General features: G+C 37.2%; 1 protein-coding gene across 1 annotated transcript; it reads right to left on the bottom strand.

Annotated features, from left to right (window-relative positions):
- Window positions 1–6,558: 6,558 nt before the first annotated feature.
- On the bottom strand, window positions 6,559–10,924 carry LOC114181297 (uncharacterized protein DDB_G0275933). Its single transcript, XM_028067716.1, has 3 exons — window positions 10,716–10,924; window positions 10,325–10,472; window positions 6,559–6,828 (listed from the first exon to the last, which is right to left on the bottom strand). Exons 1-3 carry the CDS (start codon window positions 10,768–10,770, stop codon window positions 6,744–6,746), a joined length of 288 nt encoding a protein of 95 aa, XP_027923517.1. The 5' UTR covers window positions 10,771–10,924; the 3' UTR covers window positions 6,559–6,743.
- Window positions 10,925–20,639: the final 9,715 nt, after the last annotated feature.

Below are 20,639 nucleotides of genomic sequence, written 5' to 3'. Positions count from 1 at the left end.
GAACAGATCCACCATGAGTGTAACATAAACGCAGTAACCTCACGTCGCCGGCAGCCACACCTATTTGAACCTCCACGTGATCCTCCATGCCATTCCTGCACCTCGACATCGCGCCACCACAGATATGCGTCTTTCGCGCAACCAACCAGATTCGCGACGCACCACCATGAAGACGAAGGTACCAGCGGCAGTTTGCGTCACCAACAACCATAGCAGCCTTCACGCACCTGCTGCGTTCAAACACGCGAAACCTGATGCAGAACGGAGAAGACCATCACACCTCCAACGAAGGAAGCAAACCCTAATTCTGGAGAGAGAGCACACTGCCATGTGTCAGCCTCTCATAGGGCAGTTAGTTGGTTAAGCAGGTCAAATGGTCAAAGCAACAGTCAACTCTACTCAAAATTTGGTCAATATTGCAAAAATAGTCAAACAAGAGGGGCAGAATTGGGAATGAGATAGAAATTAAGTTGCTAATTAATGAAATAAAGATAAAAGATTTTAGCAACAGAACAGATAAAGTCCAAGCCCAATCGAAGCCTATATAAAGAGATCCAAGGGGTTAGAAGAAGACACTTAGAAATTCTCTTGTTTTGGCAACTACCAACCATCCATCACCTCTCTCGTTCTTCCATTCCTTTTTTTTTCCTTCATCATATTATCATGTATTCCATCCAAGCCATGGAGGGCTAAGCTTTTAAGGTAGATTCCACTGTAATTTCTTAACTAGATTCTGAGGTTAGATGAATTAATATATTTGTTCTTTTGATTATTGTTTTGGTTTTAGTTTATCTATGTCCTTTGCTTCTTAATTGAATACAAAATAATGATTTTAAATGTACACGCATGCTAATCATATGAGTTAAAGGGTTTTTAAATTCAATTAAGACTTTACTTTGATTTTATTTAGAAACTTTCATGTGATTAAATAAGTTTTTGCCAATAATTGAGATTGTACTTTCATTAAAGGTAATCACTTTAATTAAAATTAGTCAAGACTTTACTTTGATTAATTAAGTTTTCTATTTGGTGAGGAAACAAAGGAATAAACATGATTAGACATAGTAAAATTTAATTGAGACTGTACTTTGATTGAATTTACTATGGATAATCTAAAAATTCTCACTTTTAATTGAGATTGTACTTTGATTAAAAGTGAGAATGACAACAAATGAATTAAGACTTTACATTGATTGATTTGTAAATCAACAACAAGAATTAATTTAACAATAATCTCTAGATAATCGATGAAGAATCCTATTTTGAAAAAGCAGTGGAATTGACCTATTTACTATTATTGTGTTTACAATCTTTTTTTGTGTGACATTCATTCTTTGCATATCAAAACCCTATATTTTTATAGTTACTAGTTTTAATTGAATTTTTATAAGAATCAAATATTTAAAATTAATTTTGTATTCATTGAGAGACGACTCAGGGTTATCTTAACCCTATCTAGTTTGTTCACTACTAACTTAGCAATACTAAAGTTGTTATAGTTAAGTAGTGGTAATTTGATCGCTTAACGATAGTGATATCATCATTGCAAAAGAAACACAAACAGCCAAAAAACAAATGAGGGTAAGTTAATGATAACTTAGCCCGATAAACAATTATTGCATAAATACTTATAGTAATGATATGACAAACCAAACTAGGAACCAACATCACATATCATAAAACAAGACTATATATATATATATATATATATATATATATATATATATATATATATAGCTGTCAAAATGGGTTGGAACCCACGAGCCAACCCGGCTCACCATGGGTTTGGGCCGGGTTGGGTTGAAAATTTTTTATAAATTTTAATACGGGTTGATTTTTGACCCGGCTCATCTAGAATCTGGCTCACCCGGGTTGAACTCGTGGTGAGCCGGGTTGGTGAGCCAACCCGCAAATAAAAGGGTCACCATGTGTTTTTTATTTTTTTTATTAAGTTGGGTTTTACATTTGGGTTATGTTAGGTTTTTTTTTATCCAACACATAAATAATTTGTATTTTTTTATTTTGGTTTGTATTTGGATTGTATTAAAGTTTATTTAGATTTTAATTAGAATTACAATTTAGTTTTGATTGAAAAAAAATAAAAAAATGTATGTTTTTTAGTTAAGTGAATCCGTGAGCCAACCTGTTTAACTCGTCAATCCGTGGTGAGCTAGGCCGGGTTCGAATTTTTTTAGCTTGCTAAAAAGTGAGCCGGGTTGAGTTGGCTTACTAAATCATCAACCCATAGTGGGTCGAGCTGGGTTGGGCCGGATTACCCGCTTTGATAACTCTTTCTCTCCCTCTCTCTCTCTCTCTCTCTCTCTCTCTATATATATATATATATATATATATATATATATATATATATATATATATATATATATATATATATATATATAACTAAACCCAAATATCCAATTTTATGCATCACTCGACTCTAGAAGTTTTGCCTTGTCATGTAAAGTGAAATTCTTAAGTGTTACAATCTAGTAATTGTACCTCGTTCCTCTCGTGACAAGGTGTGTTACCTTATAGCCTAAAAGAAAAGGAATCCATGACCCCATAACCAATTATAACAAGCTCATTCCCTCTTCACCACTTAGACTTCATCATCTATATGAGTCTAAAAGTCTAGTAAAGTGTAAGGATAGCTTCAAATGAGTTTCCCTAGTAAAAGCAACACTAGAATTACTTACCATAACCTTCCTCCTTAGGAATTATATGACCATACAACCAATCACGACTTCCAAACACTATATCACATTTCATTTATGTTGGAATACCTCTCTTAGACATTTATCTCAATCTCATAATTAATCTCCTTCTGAAATACAACACCTTTAAAATTTATAGACTCGTCCAGCTAGATCACACACTTGCTCAGCGATCAACCCCTAGAGGTTCACTCACTCAACAAATGGGTGTCTTGCCTAGCTCGTCTAGCACTGGAACCAAATTCAGTATAATTTTCTAATGAGAACATACTCATTCAATGAGTCCCTTTTCCCCTTTCTCTCTCTGCCAAACTCGAGTTTAGCATTCATTCAGTGAAAGTCTACTTGACCAGCAAGTAGGCCTCCCCTAACTCTTTGTCAAACTCATTTTTCATTGTCGCTCAACAAGTCTGTGTAACGCAGTAAACAAAATCCTATAATTTTAGATAGTACCAACCATACCAAAATTTCACGTCATGTTTCAAATAATTTAATAAAACACCAATTACATGTTGAAACACTAAACTCGGCCAAAAGATCAATTCTACAGTTTTGTATCACAATGTATATCCCAATAACAAATTTAACATATTGGATAGTTTCCACACTCACTAAGTTTTTCATACAATTCAACCAACTCAAATTTCAAAAGGAAGTTACACTTCTAGTCCCAAAATCACAAATTTAATATATAGCAAAGAACTAGAACGAGAATCAATCATAAAACAGCTAAAATTTGCTTTCCACACTAAGACAAACTCCTTTTCCTCACACTGATGTTCCTTGGAGCTCTATACAACACAAGATCACCTAAACAATCGATCAAACCACAATTAGAGTTATAAGCATCACATCATGATCGTAGAGCAATAGAGGTTCATCGATAGTAACCTTGAGTCACATGCATCACCTTAGGGCTCACATGCAACCCAAGAGCTAAAACACCTAAAAGAGGGTAAAACAAAAACTTATTATGTTTGACTCTTTGATCGAATGGTTACATAGAACTAATTGCTAGGAATGATCCTACGATTCTTAATTCCAAATAGATGAAGATTGAGGTAAAAAATCTAAAGAGATGATAGAGAAAAATTTAGAAAAAACATTTAAAATGATAGGAATTTTTAATAAATTTCAATTATTAAAAATCTATTCATAGTTTAAATCTTTTACTATTATAATATTATTTTTTATAAAAATCACCACGTCGCTAAATAGGTTCTCACAAAGTGTAGAATTTCATTTTAAGTTCTCGAAACACTCATTAATTCCTAAACAATATTTTTAATTACATCATTGTTATTTGAATAAATCCTTTTGTCGTAATTTTACCTTCATTTGTTTACACTATTATACACGGTAAAATTATTGTTATGTTAATTATTAGACATGGAATAAATATTAATTATTTAGACTACATTCTTATTTATATATGTGCTAAACATTTTCGAGTAAAATAAGATGGAAATAAGTATAACCTCCATTCCTATTTTATTTTTTCTTTTAAATGTTAAAATACTATAATTTATTTAGTACTACATTTTAAGATTTATGTGTAAAATATTTATTATTATAAAATTAAATTGTTGTTAGTTTATTTTTACTCTTTGATTTTTAATATAAAAATTAAGTAAATAAATATTTGGATAAATCTAAATATATTCATTTACGACCTTAATTTAAAACTCCATCTAGGTCCTCATTTTCATGGATATAAAATTTATATCTCGTCTTCTATTTTTATTACAAAACTTAACAATCACAAATATGAACCAAATTAGTGTAATAATTAAATAACTAATCCATGCATGGAAGATTTAAACCAACTGCTTTAATTAAAATCGAAATAATAAAAGGAAATTTTTGCAATTTATGATTAATATAATTAGAAAGCCTGTTTAAATTATATCCATATTAAATTTTTTTTTACTATCACAAATTTATTTTATTTATAAAACATTCCTGATATCTAACAATACTTAGTAAGAAATATGTTTAAATAAATTACCTCAACAATTTTTTTACTTCTTTTTTTCTCTCCATAGTATAAAATTTACCATATTTTTTGAAAAATAAAATTATTCAAATTATTTAAAAAATTAATTTCATTATACTAAAATTCAAATAAAAGTATATGCCAAAGCACAAAGTCCTTGTAGCCATGCTTATAATAATAAAAGGACATTTTTAGATGCATAATTGCTAATGTATATATTAACCGTAGTTTTTAGAAAAATTTAGCTTGAGGTCAACTCGATCGAATTTGAGCATGGGATTGACTCGGCTGACTTTCGATCGTTGTCAATTCGATCGATTTTTGGTCGGGGTCGACTTGGCGAATTCGGTTAAATTTTGGTTAGGGTCAACTCGGCCAAATCGAACGAATTTAGGTCGCGGTAAACTTAGTCGAATATGTTCAAATTTCGATCAAGCCCAACTCGGTAAAATTTGGCCACATACCATCGAATTTCGGTCGAGGACGACATGATCGAATGCGACCAAATTTGGGCCATGACCGACTCAACAAATATTTCAGTTGGGATCAACTTGACTGGATTAGGCCGAATTTCAGCTGGGGATGACATAGCCATATATATTGCCAAATTCGGGTCAGGGCCAACTCTGCCAAATTTTCGTCATGGCCAACTCAACTAAATTTGACCAAATTTTGACGAAAGTTGACTGCACTGAATACGACTAAATTTTGGTCAAAACCGACTCAGCCAAATTTCATCCGAGACCAACTTAGCCCAATGCAGTCAAATTTGGATCGGGATCAACTTGGTCGAATACAGCCAAATTTGGTCAAGGGTGAACTAGGCCAAATTTCAGTCGGGGTCGACTCGACTGAATTCAGCCGAACACTACCAAATTTTGTACAAGGTCGACTCCGCCATATACAGCCAAATTTAGGTTAGACCATCTCTACCTTCGACCTAACCCTATTGAAAATTTGGATTAAACTTTTTAAATTATCCATATTTGAAAATCTAGATTTAGAAAATGGATATTCAATCCATAAAATAATAAAATTTAAATCAGATTGAAATTCAGATTTAATAAAATGGATTGGATTTTTAATAAAATGGATCTTATATGGATTGGACCGCAGCAAAAGTGAATTGAATCAAGAAAATTGGATTCTTTTTCCACTGCTAGTATTTATCCGTTCCCACCTTTGTTAACAAACTGAATATGAAAAAGATAAATAAAATTGTTTGAATTGCATGTATTTATCTAAAAATAAATCATTTTTCGATGGAAACATCCACCTTCTATACATTCAAAAAACTTTTCTGTCTTAATAATTGTTTTCAGCAATAAATAATAATATCACAACAACAAAAAATGCACTTATTATTAATAACAAATTTTAACTAAGAATCTATTTCCCATCTTGTAAAGCAACTTCATAACACCATCATAGTTAATCTATTCACACTATATACCTTTCGGTATTAGAATCAAATATAATTAAAAATATGTGAGTGGTATAATAGAAGCTCCATGGCAGAAGACATAATTTAATAGACTTCCTTGGATAGACTCTTATTATCTTAATAAAAAAATTTAGTATATTTCAATCTTTCAAAACTGACTTAAAAAATAATACCTAAGCAATTGAGAAATAAAATTATATATAATATACAAAAATATTTAGATACAAAATAACTTTTATATATAATATCTAATCATATTTTATTTAATATTTTGTGTATTTGTTTAGCAAGATTCATGATTCACAACGCACATTCAAACTACAATCCGTCGTAAGTCAACCTCTTCTAAACTTAAACCATACTCAAAATGGCTTTGAGTAGAAGTTATTATAGTAACAAACACATCATACAAACCAAGATCTTTTCATTAATGTTCTATCATCCATACAAAATTCGTAAAAACAAAAGGTTTGAGTAATAATGAAGGTCCACATACATGACAATGATGAACACCTACCTCATTCTAATTGTCTAAAAAATTTGAATTCAAGATGTCAGATTATGTTGATAAACTGTACCGTACATGAAATCAAGCAGTCTGGATTCTACTAGAGCCCTCTGCTTGTTTTAACATGTATTCTTTCTTCATTTCCTCCAAAACAGAATCATTGGTGCTGTAAAAGAATTAACAACAGATATCAATTCCACATTCATAGCAACACAATTATATTAAACTGCATCTCCTATACTTCACAACATACAACTTTGGTTTTATATTCCTCTAACCAAAGAATATAGTAAAACTTGCATATCTCCTATTGTTGTTGTTGTTTCATTCATCAATTCCACGGTACAATTTATACAATACATTATAGACTCACATATTCTCGACCGTTGTACTCAAAACAGACAACAACGGTTATACACGGCTAACTCGATAATTACATATAAGACTTCAACGGTTAATATATTAACTACCCAACTACCCACAACGGCTAATATATTTATGATTATTCCAAAACCCAACAAAGATTAACTAGAATGTTCAGAAACATACATGGTTTAAATCAGATAAAAAGATAGAATGTCAAAATTGGGATACCAACAAATGAACCTAAATGTCTTCTTCTAATAATTGTTTTTAATCAAAAACAATTTTTGTTTGGGCAAGTTTGCTAAAAAGTGGTTTTAAGATTTAATTTTGTTTGGATATTAAAAAAATAGCTTTTAGATAAGAAAAGAGTATGCATGAGGCTGAAAGGACAAAAGCTGTTAAGAAATAATTATACTTAAGAAAGATACATGGGAACATTAGAACAAATTTGAGAGAGTAACTTCCCCTCTCTTAGGATTTCATATTGGATACACCACATACAATGTATGAGAGGGAAAATAAGGAAATTTGAAGAGATACACCAAGGAACTAGTTTTAGCACATAGCACCTTAAAATAAATCCTATTGAAGACTATTTATTCTAACAATTATGAATCACAATTTTTCCAGATTAAAAAAAACTGCTTATTTTCCAGAAAAACAAAAGCCTTTTACAAAATTTAAGCAGATGTCCCAAACAGCAGGCTTATTTTATAGCTAGTTTTAAAAAAAAAAAAAAATCAGGGCTTTTCTCTAAGTTAGGAATCAAATACTTATCTCAATTGAAAAGCTTTAGTAAGCTACAAGCTAATCCAACATGGACATACTGTTAGGAGTTAGCTAGAAGAAAAGGGAAATAACCAAGAGACAGTTAGAGTAGTTAATCAGTTAGTTATAAGAATTTATTAGATATAAACAGGGGAATTAAGGGGGTAGGATTCATTATTAGGTCATCATTTGTAGATCAAGCTTTTACACTTTCTTTTCTTTCCCATTTCTATTTTTGGCTCATAACACATATTATGCAAATATAACTATACATTGGCAACAAAAGAATACATTACAGACTAAAGTAAAACACCCTTTCTTACACACACCTAAGTGTCTCCTTTTCTTGATCTCCAAAGATGAAGAAATTTGATGGCAAGTACAAATGACCAAATTAACAGAATTTATTCAGGAAAGGGAGGAGGATTCTAATGACTAAAGTACATAAGAGACAAGACATGAATATATGTCATCAAGTTTCAGCATCTATGAAGCATAAGTAAACTTGATAAGAAACCAAAACCCTTAAATTGATCCTACAACGATTAGATTATTATTACATCAGTACTCCAAAGAATTTTATTACCAAAGTAGTCTATCAAAGATGTACCAAATTCAATATTTTAAGTCCCCGCTGTAGTCCAACAAAACAATGAAACCTGTAACATTTTATATCTTCCAGGAATAAATTGGAAAACAAACTTTTAAAATACCAACTTAACCATGTGTTTGGACAGAGAATTTCACAATGTAAAGGAAATTAAAATACATTAAATTTGTTTCAATTCAAATTGATTCATTACTCAAATGTTATGCTTGTATAAGACAATTCAAAATTATTGAAAATTTTTTGGATAAAGTATTTCAATTACTACCAAATATAAAAATTCATTTTTATATTAAAAAGTATTTAATAATTCAAATATCTTAGTCAGTGATGCTTCTTAGTTCGACATCAGTCAAGGTTATTTTCTCTCCCAAAGTCCACCAAAATCTTTTTAGGTAATATTAACAAGAGCTTTTCTTCATTAACATATGTCATTTACAATTATGTCGGTTGATATCAATTAAAGTTATTTTTCAATGTTATTAGTTGAAGTTATGTTTTGGCCGACATTTTTTACTGATGTGTTAGGAAAATTCCCTTAGTTAACATTGGCCAGAAACAGTCCTAGCCAAGGTTCCACAAAAGCTTGCAGAGTCAACATTAGAAAAAAAAATCTAAATTTACTTTGAACAGAAAATTAATATTGGCAATGTTGATTGAGAAAACCATCCTTAAACAAAAAATGAACTTTATAGGCATGAACCAAAATTAAGGTTGGCTAACATCGGCCAAAATAAACCCCTACCAAGATTAGTCAAAAATATCCTATCTATCATTGGCTAAATAATAACCCAGATCAACATTGGTCAAAAAATAATCCCACCAATGCCAACAAAAGAAAAACCTATGATCAACATCAATCAAAATACCAGGACTGAACCCGAAAACACCCCAGATGGGTCAAGCTAACAACACTCTGGACCGAGGCCAATCCAAGTAGAAAGTATGAAGCGAAGAAGCATAGATGTGAGAGATGAAAGAGTATGAAAAATTTGAAATTCTTACTTAGTAGATGAAATTTGAAAATTCTATAATCGTAAGTAATCAAATTACTCTAATAATTTTGTAGAATTTCAATTTCTTAAAATCCCTATCCAAACAACGTAATTTGTCTCAACATTTCAAATTATCCATAAAAATGAATTATGTTCCAAAAATTCTTCACCCAAACACAGTATAAGGGTTCACTCTGAAAAGAATTGTGTGAGCAAATCTTCAGCAGAAACTTACCCAGAATGTGCAAGACTTTTAAGGCCTATTTGCCTTAAAAAAACTTTTCCTGTTCTATTTTCTAATTTCATCACTAACTACAAATACCTTGTTTTCATTGTGTTTCTTGTTTTCAATGATTCATATTGCATTCAGTGAAAACAGCATAAGAGTATTTGACTACAAGAAATACAGTGGAAACATGGTGGTGTTAATAATCATTAATGGAAACAGGACAATTGAAAAGGCAAATGAGGAACAAAACTTTATCCTTTTCTAAAACAGGCTAAAACTCAATTTGTCATGTTCTTTTAAATTCGCCAGTACCTATCCCTTATCCTGGTAAGTTTTCAATTGGTATATCTTCACTGAATACAAACTAGGACACATAAACCCTACTGAACTGCATTAAGAACTTAAACCTTTGCTTCAACAATTATATCAAGAATTCTAAGAAACAGAATAAGATGCACAGACACAAGGGAGAATGAAGAATGAAATAGAAAGGCAACAATGAATATTGCATGTGGTATAATTTTCTCTATATACATGAGAAACGATAATTCATGATGGAATGACAATCTAACTTAACACTACAACAAATGCATCCAACTTGTCTACAAATAAAACTAACTTTTCTTGCTCTCAACAAAACAATCCAAGAACTGAATCAAATAAATCAAACAATGATTCATTTCATAACAGAGCTTACAATTGATGAAGACAATCATTCAGCTCTTTAGCTTGTTGGCGACAACGCCACACAACTGACAGTGTTTTCCCGGAAGCGCATTCAGCATACTTTGCCGTGTAACGATCACACTCCTTCAGTGCCTTCTGCTTCATTTTGCTGCGCAAAGCTGCAAATTTTATGATACACCAGCTCATTACTTTCACCAATTAAAAGGAAAAAGAAGGAAAAAAAAAAAAAAACTTGATCTTAACCAAAACCCCATCTTGGATTCGTATGAGAACTACCCATTTGAAGTTAGCACACGATTAACTAAAAGAGTTCTCGTTTCTTCCTCAAAAATCACAACTTTCAGCACTTTAGTAATCGGTGCGTTTAGGGTTTATGATACGAAGTAAAAAATAGGTGGTACCTTCTTCCACTTTCTTCTTAACGTGATTCTCTCGTGCGTCTTGAATATAACCCATTGAGGTTTGAAAACGAGATTGAGATTGCGCTTTAGAAGTTTGTTGGATCACTGAAGAATACTCTGTTGCAGCATCGACAACACAGGTTTTTCAGTGGAAAGGAGAAAAAAAATACGCAGGGATTTTGCTAGAATTTTGGCTGAAAAAGTTAAAAGAAAAAAAAAACTTAATTAAGTTCGGAAAAGTTTAAAAATTTTCAATTAAGCTTTCATTAAATTTTTAATGATTTATTAAATACTTAATATTTATATATTCTAATTGATTATTTTTTGTTTGGTTTTTTTAAGTGAGACGAAACTCTTATTTTTAAAATTTTAGATTTTATAATCTAATAAATTTTATAATTCTATAAATTTTTTATTTTATAATTTTTTATTTTATATTTTTTGTTTTAGAGGATAAAGAATAAGTAGATTATTGTAGTGGAGTTTGAGGGATATGTTATAACTTGATGGAATCAAATATCAACAATCATTCGGCACCACCTGGTGCTACATTAAGTTTCTAATGAACGCTAGATTTATTTTTATGTTTTATATCAGGAAAATCTTTTGAAGCTTCAATAAAGCAATTGGTGTGAATGATTACTACAAGGAGTTAGAGTCCTTATTGCTTAAGGTTGATGCCCATGATAAAACCAATGAGGCCAAGGTAGTTTGGGTTTTCAAGTGGAAGAGAGATATTTAATACTTAATAAAAGTGAGTACTCCACAGTTAAAAATGTTTTGCATCTTGTCCTAAATATTGAAACTCAATTTAAAAGAAAAGATGGGATAAGGAGAAGTCACTCACAAGGACTATTTCCAAGTCTTACCAAGAACCTCCTTTTAGGACTGATTCAACTAGTGACCACACTCCTTATCCTCCCACTTAGGTCAAGTTTTATAAAATGTTTTAAGTGTCTGGAGGTATGAGCACATTGCTTCTAATTGCCCTACTAAGAGAATCATGACCTTAAAGTTGAGTGGTGAGGTAAAGGTGACCACTCTTCTCCCGTTACCTTTCAAGAGCTCTTTTTCCTTTGATGTATTAAAGTAGACGAATCACATTAACCAATAAGGTTTTGATGATAACAAAACAGTCACTCTACCAGATGAGCGAGTCTCTATTTATAAGTGAAATAGCGTTAGATAACTAAGAGAGAACATCTAACAAAAATAATAAGGTTCTAATGAATGAGGTTAAGTAATTGATCAATATGGTTTGAAGATCAAAATATATGATATGTACTTATGTTTTTCATGTGCTTAATGAATAATATTCAAATGTTATGTATGATATTATAAGCAAGTCTAGCAAATGCAAAGGCCAAGTCTTTAGCATTAGATGAGTCTAAGTCATAGACAAGACCATGTTTTAGATAAGTACACAAATGGTAATCACTAGGTTTGATCATTATACAACTAAGGTGTTAGAAGACTTAAAGGGTTAGGCTACCCATGGCAACTTAAGTCATTAGACGACTAAAGCATTAGACAACCTAAACAGTAGAACTCAGTTTTACATTAAACGGGTTAGAAAGAACACACTTTGATATTTGGCTAAGTGTTTTAAACTTTGGTTGATAATGCGAATTGGTATATTAATTTAAGCATTTGAAACAGAGAATTAACTGTATGAGCTATAACATTCAAGAAAATTATCTTGTGACAATTACATTATGGAAGAAGAAAGGTTTTTAATCAAACATTAAAATCAACTGTAAATTAGGAAATGAACTAAGACTAGATTGTTTGATTGATTGAGAAATATTATAGCTCTAAAAATTCAAATGTAGAAGCATATTGTATACAAATTTCTTAACGGGACAATTGTGCCATTAAAGAGAGAGCAGAATTCAAATCAAGTATGAGTTCATTCATACAAGGAAAAGGATATCCTAAAGAGCATCAACAAATTCATAATTAAATTTTTGAACAATAACATTAAAGATTTAAGCTGAAAAATCAAATTAAAGAGTTGATCAAGTCATTCCATATCATGAAGATTATGATGAAGCGTTGCAATTCGAATTCTCAACTACTATCAAATGCAACAACTATACAAATGATGCAACACCATACAAGATTCAAGAAGATCAACGAAGCTATTTACAAAAGATCAAAGTGTTGAGAATTTGTCATATCATTGTTGACATGAGAAGCCAAGGTGGTTTGCTTCTTGAAGATTTGATGAAGATTGAATGAAGCTCTTTTGAACTATCTTGAAGCCATTACCATTGGAATGAAGTCTACATTGATGAAGGAAAGGAGATTTGATGATAACTATATTGATCAAGACTGGAACATGTGCTCTCCATGTACTTAATCATTTAGAAAGTGTATTTTAAATTTGTAATTCATGTTGTAGACCTTATAGCATTAATTAGATGAAGTTTGGTCTTTATTGTGTTTTTAATCTGTTGAATGATTTTTCAACAGGTTAAAATGTCTCTTTTAATCTGTTGAATGGCTTTTTAACAGGTTAAAAGGTTGGCTATAGTAGTTTTAAACTGCAACAAATTCAATCAGTTGATTTAGTTTTTAATCGACTGATTTCACTTAAGTCTAGTGAAATCAACCGATTGATTTGAAAATCAACCTGTTGAATTTCGTAACAGTTTGACTATATAAGCTGTGATTTTCGAAAGAGAGGTTAGTTGATCATTTTAGAGCACGAATTTGTTCTGAAAACTTGTGGAAACTCTCTCCTTCATGATCATACGTGTTGCAGTTGTTGAAGATTGATCTTGGATCAATTCTTAGAGCTTTTGGCTTGGTTTGAAGCTTGGAGAAAGTGGTTTGTGGTAGGCAAGGCTGTGCTACCACTAAGGTTTGATCTTTCTCAAGCTTTGTGTGTGTGCCTGGTGGATTTCCAGGTCTGCAAGAGGGTTCTTGCTGTGCTGGTGTGATTCTTGTGTGATTCAAGAGTCTTTTGTGGTGTTTTTGCATATTTTGGAAGTGTAAGGGTGGATACTTTGTAAAACTTTTGAAATAGTGCAAAGTCAAGCTAAGGTTGCCTTGACAAATTGGATATACCTCAGGTTTGAGTGAACCAGTATAAAAATCTCGTGGTGTCCTCTCTTCTCTAACCTTTCTCTCTTGCATTTTCATTTTAAAGTTTAAAAAACTTGTGCTTTAATCATCTTTTTCATATTCTTGCATGTTTTCATGGCATCTACAGTATTGAGCATGTTTGTATAATCATTTGGAACTGGTATTTATCATTCTTGAGCATTGTTTCTGGTTTAAAATTCAAATTCGCATTTCTGCATTTTTCCCAATATTTCAGTCGACTATTTTTCTGTTTCAATCGATTGATTATACCAAAACAGAATTTGTATAGTAAAATCAATCTGTTAACTCTGTTTTTGATCGATTGATAGTGTACAGTTCAATACTGTTTGCATCCTAACTTGGTGATCTATTTGATTCAATTCAAGGTGGTTTTTAGCTTGCAAAGATAGCCTAAATTTTTAACTAGCCAATTCAACCCCCCTTCTTGGCTTTTCAACCATTTCAAAACTAACAATCATTAGTGATTGAAATTAGGTTGAAAGTTTACATTTTGTATATCCTTCACAAAGTGAAGTTGTAACCTTTGAGCTAAATTGTACACTCTTGCTATGAGAAGATCGAAGTGATGAGAAATTGCCATATCATTAGTGATTAGTGAATTGGGTCAGATGCTTACATCTTGTAAATTATTCACCACCCTTAGATAAGTAGTATATGCTAAAGAACATTAGACGCTTTGGGGAGTCAGACACTTGTATGTGTTAGACGTTGCAAGGTCATGTTGGCCAAACAAACCTTATACCATGTGGGTTGTGCGAGACGAAAATGCTTAATTGCTCCCTAGTGTGCTAAGAATGTGTGAAATTGACCCTATAGAGACACGTGGAAGAAAAAGAGAAAGATTTGGTTGAGACACGAGACCTGACCTTTGATACACTACCACATTTTTCAAAAGGACAAAGGCATACACAAACTACATTGTGGTACAATGCTACTTTATGTTTAGGATAAAGGTCCAAAGCACGTAGGAAGTGCAAATTTTGGCTCATTCAAGGAGCATAGGTCGAGCGATATTAGGTCATGTAATAAAGTGTCTTGTTGCTACATTCTCTTCACTCAAGATGTGGAAAGACTGATGGTTGATCAATGAGTAAAACTAGAGTAAGATCTACTTGCGGAAGATTCTTCGACACTCAAGTTTGTAGAGAGATACAAAGAAGTAAAAGAGAGTATATGAGATTGAGTGAATTTTTTCTGTGAAAATGCATCATAGTTATTGACAGGGATGGATCCAAAATGTAGACGAAAAAGAGAGTGGGTTCTTTGAGGTAGGGTTGAGCAAAATAATCGTATATGACCAAATCCAAAGAAACCCAAAGTAAATTTGAGCATACGATGAGGTTATATTGGATAAACAAATAATGTTGGACAAATAAAATTGAATAAAATGGATAATTGTGGTCAAGTTCAGATAGTATAAATAGTATAAATTTGTAATCCAAAAAACTTGACCAAATTAATCCGCAACTCAAACAACCCAAATCTAACTAACTCGATTGATTAAATGGTTGAATATTGTACAGTATGTCCAATCGGTCAATCGGCCATTACTGACCCCAGGGGATCATCGGTCTCACGGGTAAGCGAACAACCATGTAGCATCATTAAAGGACCATCGGTCAGACGGTCGAACATAAGGATTTAATTGTACCCATGCCCATCGGTTCATCGGTAGAACAACAGCGGTGGACCTTCTCGTCTCAAGGGTCCATCGGTCCATCGGTACAACAGCAACGATGGACCCTCTGACCTCTAGAGTCCATCGGTTCATCGGTAGAACAGTAGCGGTGGACCTTCTTCTCTCAAGGGTCCATCGGTCCATCGGTACAACAGCAAGGATGGACCCTCTGACCTCTAGAGTCCATCGGTTCACCGGTAAAACAATAGCGACGGACCTCATAAAAACACAGGACGGTCGATCGGTAAAACACATTACTAGCTTGTCGAAAACATCGTCATTTAACCCAGCCAAGCGACCATCGGTCGCACGGTCATATAACTTAAGCCAACGATTATCGTTTAAACGAGTCAATAATCGTCATTAAGGGATCATTGGGCCGTGATTAAGAAACCCTAATTACAGGCCCATGCCAAAAGCTATAAATAGGACCCAAAGGTAAGTTGATAAGAATCTTAATTGCGCATTTATTACAACGGATAATCTGACACACCGATCGGTCCCTTCTGACTTAAGCATCGGAGTATTTTAGACAGGTACCCCGATCGTCATCCCCACCGATCGAGCTAAGGAGTGGATTTGGCTGAAGTCATTGGAGAGGAGGAAGGTATCACGAAGTGAAGGAGTTCTTTCAGTAGGCTCTTGGTCCCTACCCCGAAACATTTTGGCGGCCACCGTGGGGCCGAGCAGTCTCCTTTGAGAATATACCCATATGGTGACCACGAGGAATCGAAACAGCAACATGGACGGAGGGAGGTTAGCAGATGATCAAGCGGACACTAGGGAGATGATACGGTTGATGCAACAGAGGATGGACGAGATGCAGAGGAACTATGAAGCGCAGATGCAGATTTTACGTGAGGAGAATGCCATGCTAAGGCAGAAGGAGGACGGAATCCCTTCGACGCCGACCGTACCCGACCCGAACAGGCTAAGTCGAGTACAACAGCATCGGGATGCTGAGCGGGTGGAGAGCCGTCTTCCACCTACGGGACATGAGCAATCACAACCAGCTCGGGTTGAGAGGACGCAGGGTTCGAGAGGAAACCAATCACATACCGTGGCGGAGAGTTCGGGGGCAAACAACGGGGGCCGCCCGTTACGACAACCGACCCCCGCGTCGGGGTCTTCCCCCTTTACCTCGTATATCTTAGAGACGCCGCTACCGGAGAAATGGAAAATGCCGACTTTTGACAAGTACGACGGCACGACCGACCCAGACAATCACATGCGAGTCTTCATGCATCAGATGATGTTTCACGCTGTCAGCGATCCCATCTGGTGCCGAGTCTTCTCAACTTCGTTGACTGGGGAGGCGTTGGAGTGGTTCTCCGAGCTACCGATCGGTTGTATCGACTCGTTTGCCACTTTGAAGGCAAGGTTCAGCACACAGTTCGCACCCCTGAAGCCGGCCATTCTGACGGTCGACAATCTGGTGAATATCCGACAAGAGGATGGGGAATCGCTGAGGAGTTACCTCGACCGGTATAATCGGATGTCGGTCAAGATAAAGGGTCTCAGCGACGAGATTGCGCGACATCACTTCTCTTACGGACTCCAGCCGGGAGTTTTCGCAGACAAGATAAGTCGTAAGAAGCCGCAGACGATGGAGGAGATGAGGGAACGCGCAGCAAAATTCATACAGATGGAGGATATGCAGGAGTTTAGGGTGAAAAAAAGGGAGAAGGAGGATGCGGCGCTCCCAAAGCCGATCGCTCCTAGACCGAGCAAACCTGCAACTCGACCTACCGAACGGAAGCCACCGAAGTTCACAACCTACACTCCCCTGGTTGTTCCCCGAGCCAGAATCCTGCAGGAGGCCTTCAGCGTCGATTCGCTCCCTGCGATCAGGAAGAAGCCTCCACCACCCGACGCCGACGGGAGTAAGCATTGCCAGTATCATCGGACTATCGGGCATACCACCGAGGAGTGCCACACGCTCCGCGACAAAATAGAAGAGCTCATTCGACAGGGACACTTGAAGAAATATATTCGACAAGATCGTCCCCAGCGGAGTCTGGTGAGGAACCAAAGCCCGAGGAGAAGGGTCCCCCCAACCCGATCGGAGAAGAAAAGGGAGCCCGAGCGCGAGAAGCGTGGGAGAGGACCATCCCGGTCACATCGTAGTCCGAGAAGGAGCCGCAATCGTAGTCAGGAGAGACCCCTGAGGGGTTATATCAACACCATCTCTGGGGGGTTCGCCGGAGGAGGGTCAAGCTCTGCTGCTCGAAAAAGGCACGTTCGGGCGTTGAAGTCGGTTCATCTGGTCGAGAAGAAGATCCGATCGATGCCTCCCATAACATTCACGAACGACGACTTCAAGGCGCCCGATCCTGATCATGACGACCCGATGGTCATCTCGATAGAAGTGGCCGAGTATGGGATCGGGAAGGTGTTGGTCGACCAGGGAAGCTCTGTCAACATCCTATACTGTAAGACTTTCCAAAAGATGAACCTCTCCGTAGACCTGATCGTACCATACAACGAGCAGATAGTAGGTTTCTCGGGCGAACGGGTGGATACGAGGGGATACGTAGATCTTCGCACGAGGATCGGCTCGAGGAAGGATGGCCGAGAGGTAAGGGTTAGATTCCTTCTGGTTGAAGCTAACACTTCGTACAATGTGTTGCTAGGGAGACCCTGTTTGAACGCTTTCGGAGCGATTGTGTCTACCCTGCACCTGGCCATGAAGTTCCCGTCGGACAAGGGGACAATCTGCACGGTGCATGCAGATCAACAGGTCGCCAGGGAGTGCTATGCTGCAGGATTGAGGATCAGACCTCACAGCCGACCACGTAAACAACACCGATCGGAGGTAGCGATGACAGACCTAGACCCCTGGACGAATACAGAGGATCGGCTTCAACCAGGAGGAGAAATCAAGGACATCCTGATCGGAAGTCAACCAGGGCAGGTTACGAAGATCGGGGGAGCCCTGAGCGCAGAAGAGGAAGAGCTCGTCGGCGCCGTGATCCTGGAAAACAAAGATCTATTCGCGTGGTTGAGCGCCGACATGCCAGGCGTCCACCCAGACGTGATGTCCCATAAGCTAGCCATCTTCCGTGAAGCCCGACCGGTCGCTCAGAAGAAAAGAAAGATGGGAGAAGAAAGAAGGAAGGCGGTCGAGGAGGAGGTCAGAAAGCTAGAAGGAGCTGGTTTTATCAGGGAAATCAAGTACACGACATGGCTGGCTAACGTGGTCATGGTGAAGAAGCCGAGCGGGAAGTGGAGGATGTGTATAGACTTCACTGATCTGAACAAAGCTTGCCCAAAGGACGCATACCCCCTGCCTAGCATCGATCGGCTGGTAGACGGGGCCTCGGGGCACAACTTCCTGAGCTTTCTGGACGCATACTCAGGGTATAACCAAATCCCTATGTATGGCCCGGAAAGGTCTAAAACGGCGTTCATCACAGATCGAGCAAACTTCTGCTACGAGGTCATGCCGTTCGGTCTGAAGAACGCGGGGGCTACCTATCAGAGGTTGATGGATCGGGTCTTCCGCGGGCAGATCGGTCGGTCCATGGAAGTTTATGTGGACGACATGGTCGTGAAGTCGCAGACTGCCGAAGACCATGTACGCGACCTCGGCGAGGTCTTCCACCAGGTACGCAAGTATAACATGCGTCTCAACCCAGAGAAGTGTGTCTTTGGAGTACCGGCGGGGAAATTTCTAGGTTTCATGCTGACCGCCCGAGGTATAGAGGCGAATCCGGACAAGTGCGCTGCTATCGTTGAGATGAGGAGTCCTAAAAATTTGAAGGAGATTCAACGGTTAATGGGGCGGCTGACTTCTCTGGCACGTTTTCTGCCCAGACTGACAGAGAAGGTTAGGCCGATCCTAAAGATTATGAAGAAGCAGACAGCGGAGAAGTGGGATGATCAGTGCGAGGTGGCGTTCCAGCAAATAAAGGAGATGATCAGCAGTCCACCGATAATGAGCCGGCCGGTAGAAGGACTACCCCTGCAGTTATACCTATCGGTATCGGACGACACAATCAGTGCGGCCTTAATACAAGAAGTCCCGGAGCAGCGACCCATTTACTTCATCAGCCGGGTTTTACAGAGTGCAGAAACAAGGTATCAGCTGATAGAGAAGATGGCCTTGGCGCTATTAACGGCCGCACGACGGTTACGTCAGTACTTCCAGAGCCACCAGGTGATCGTCCGAACCGATCATCCTATAGCCAAGATACTCCGGAAGCCCGACTTAGCCGGTAGAATGATCGCGTGGTCGGTTGAGTTATCCGAATTCGGTCTCAAATACGAACCAAGAGGATCTGTCAAAGGGCAGCATTTGGCCGACTTTGCAGCCGAACTTCACGGACCGACCCCTGCGTCCGAGCAAACATGGATTCTCTTCGTTGATGGGTCGTCGGACAGACGAAATGCTGGAGCAGGAATTGTCATCGAAGGACCGAACAGTTTCTCGGTGGAGCACTCCTTGCAGTTCAAGTTTAAAGCCTCGAATAACCAGGCAGAGTATGAAGCGCTGATCGCCGGGTTGAGACTAGCCAAAGACTTGGGCGCCACGAGGTTGAAGTGTAACACGGACTCGAAGCTCGTGGTCGGGCAGGTGCAAGGTGAATACCAGGTTAAGGATGATTTGCTGCTTCAGTACTATCACAAGGCCGTTGAAGCCATGAATAAATTTGAAGAGGTTACCATCCATCACATCCCCCGAGCGGAGAACGCCAGAGCCGATAGGCTGTCTAAACTGGCAGAGGGAAAGGAGAAGGGCCAATTAAAGACAATCATCAGGCAAACCCTGATGAGACCTTCAGCAGGTGAATGTGTTGCGGCAAGTCGATCGGCCGATTGGATGGGTGACATACGGGAGCTCTTAAAGAGGTGCGAGGCTGGAGAAGAGATCAGACCGACGGAGAGAAGGCAAGCGCTCCGGTTCGTGATCATCGGAGATGATCTATACAAGAGAGGCTTCACAGCGCCGCTCTTGAAGTGCCTCTCAGCAGACGAAGCGGAGTACGTCATGAACGAGGTCCATAACGGCATCTGCGGGATGCACACCGGTCGGAGAACCATGAAAGCCAGGATACTCCGAGCGGGATACTTTTGGCCGACCATGGAGCAAGACTGCGAAGCCATGATACGCAGGTGCGAAAGATGTCAAGCCC

Source organism: Vigna unguiculata, chromosome 4, assembly GCF_004118075.2.
Source record: "Vigna unguiculata cultivar IT97K-499-35 chromosome 4, ASM411807v1, whole genome shotgun sequence".
NCBI classification, from domain to species: domain Eukaryota; kingdom Viridiplantae; phylum Streptophyta; class Magnoliopsida; order Fabales; family Fabaceae; genus Vigna; species Vigna unguiculata.
The sequence above is the reverse complement of the archived record's forward strand: the minus strand, read 5'-3'. Positions and strand labels throughout refer to the sequence as shown.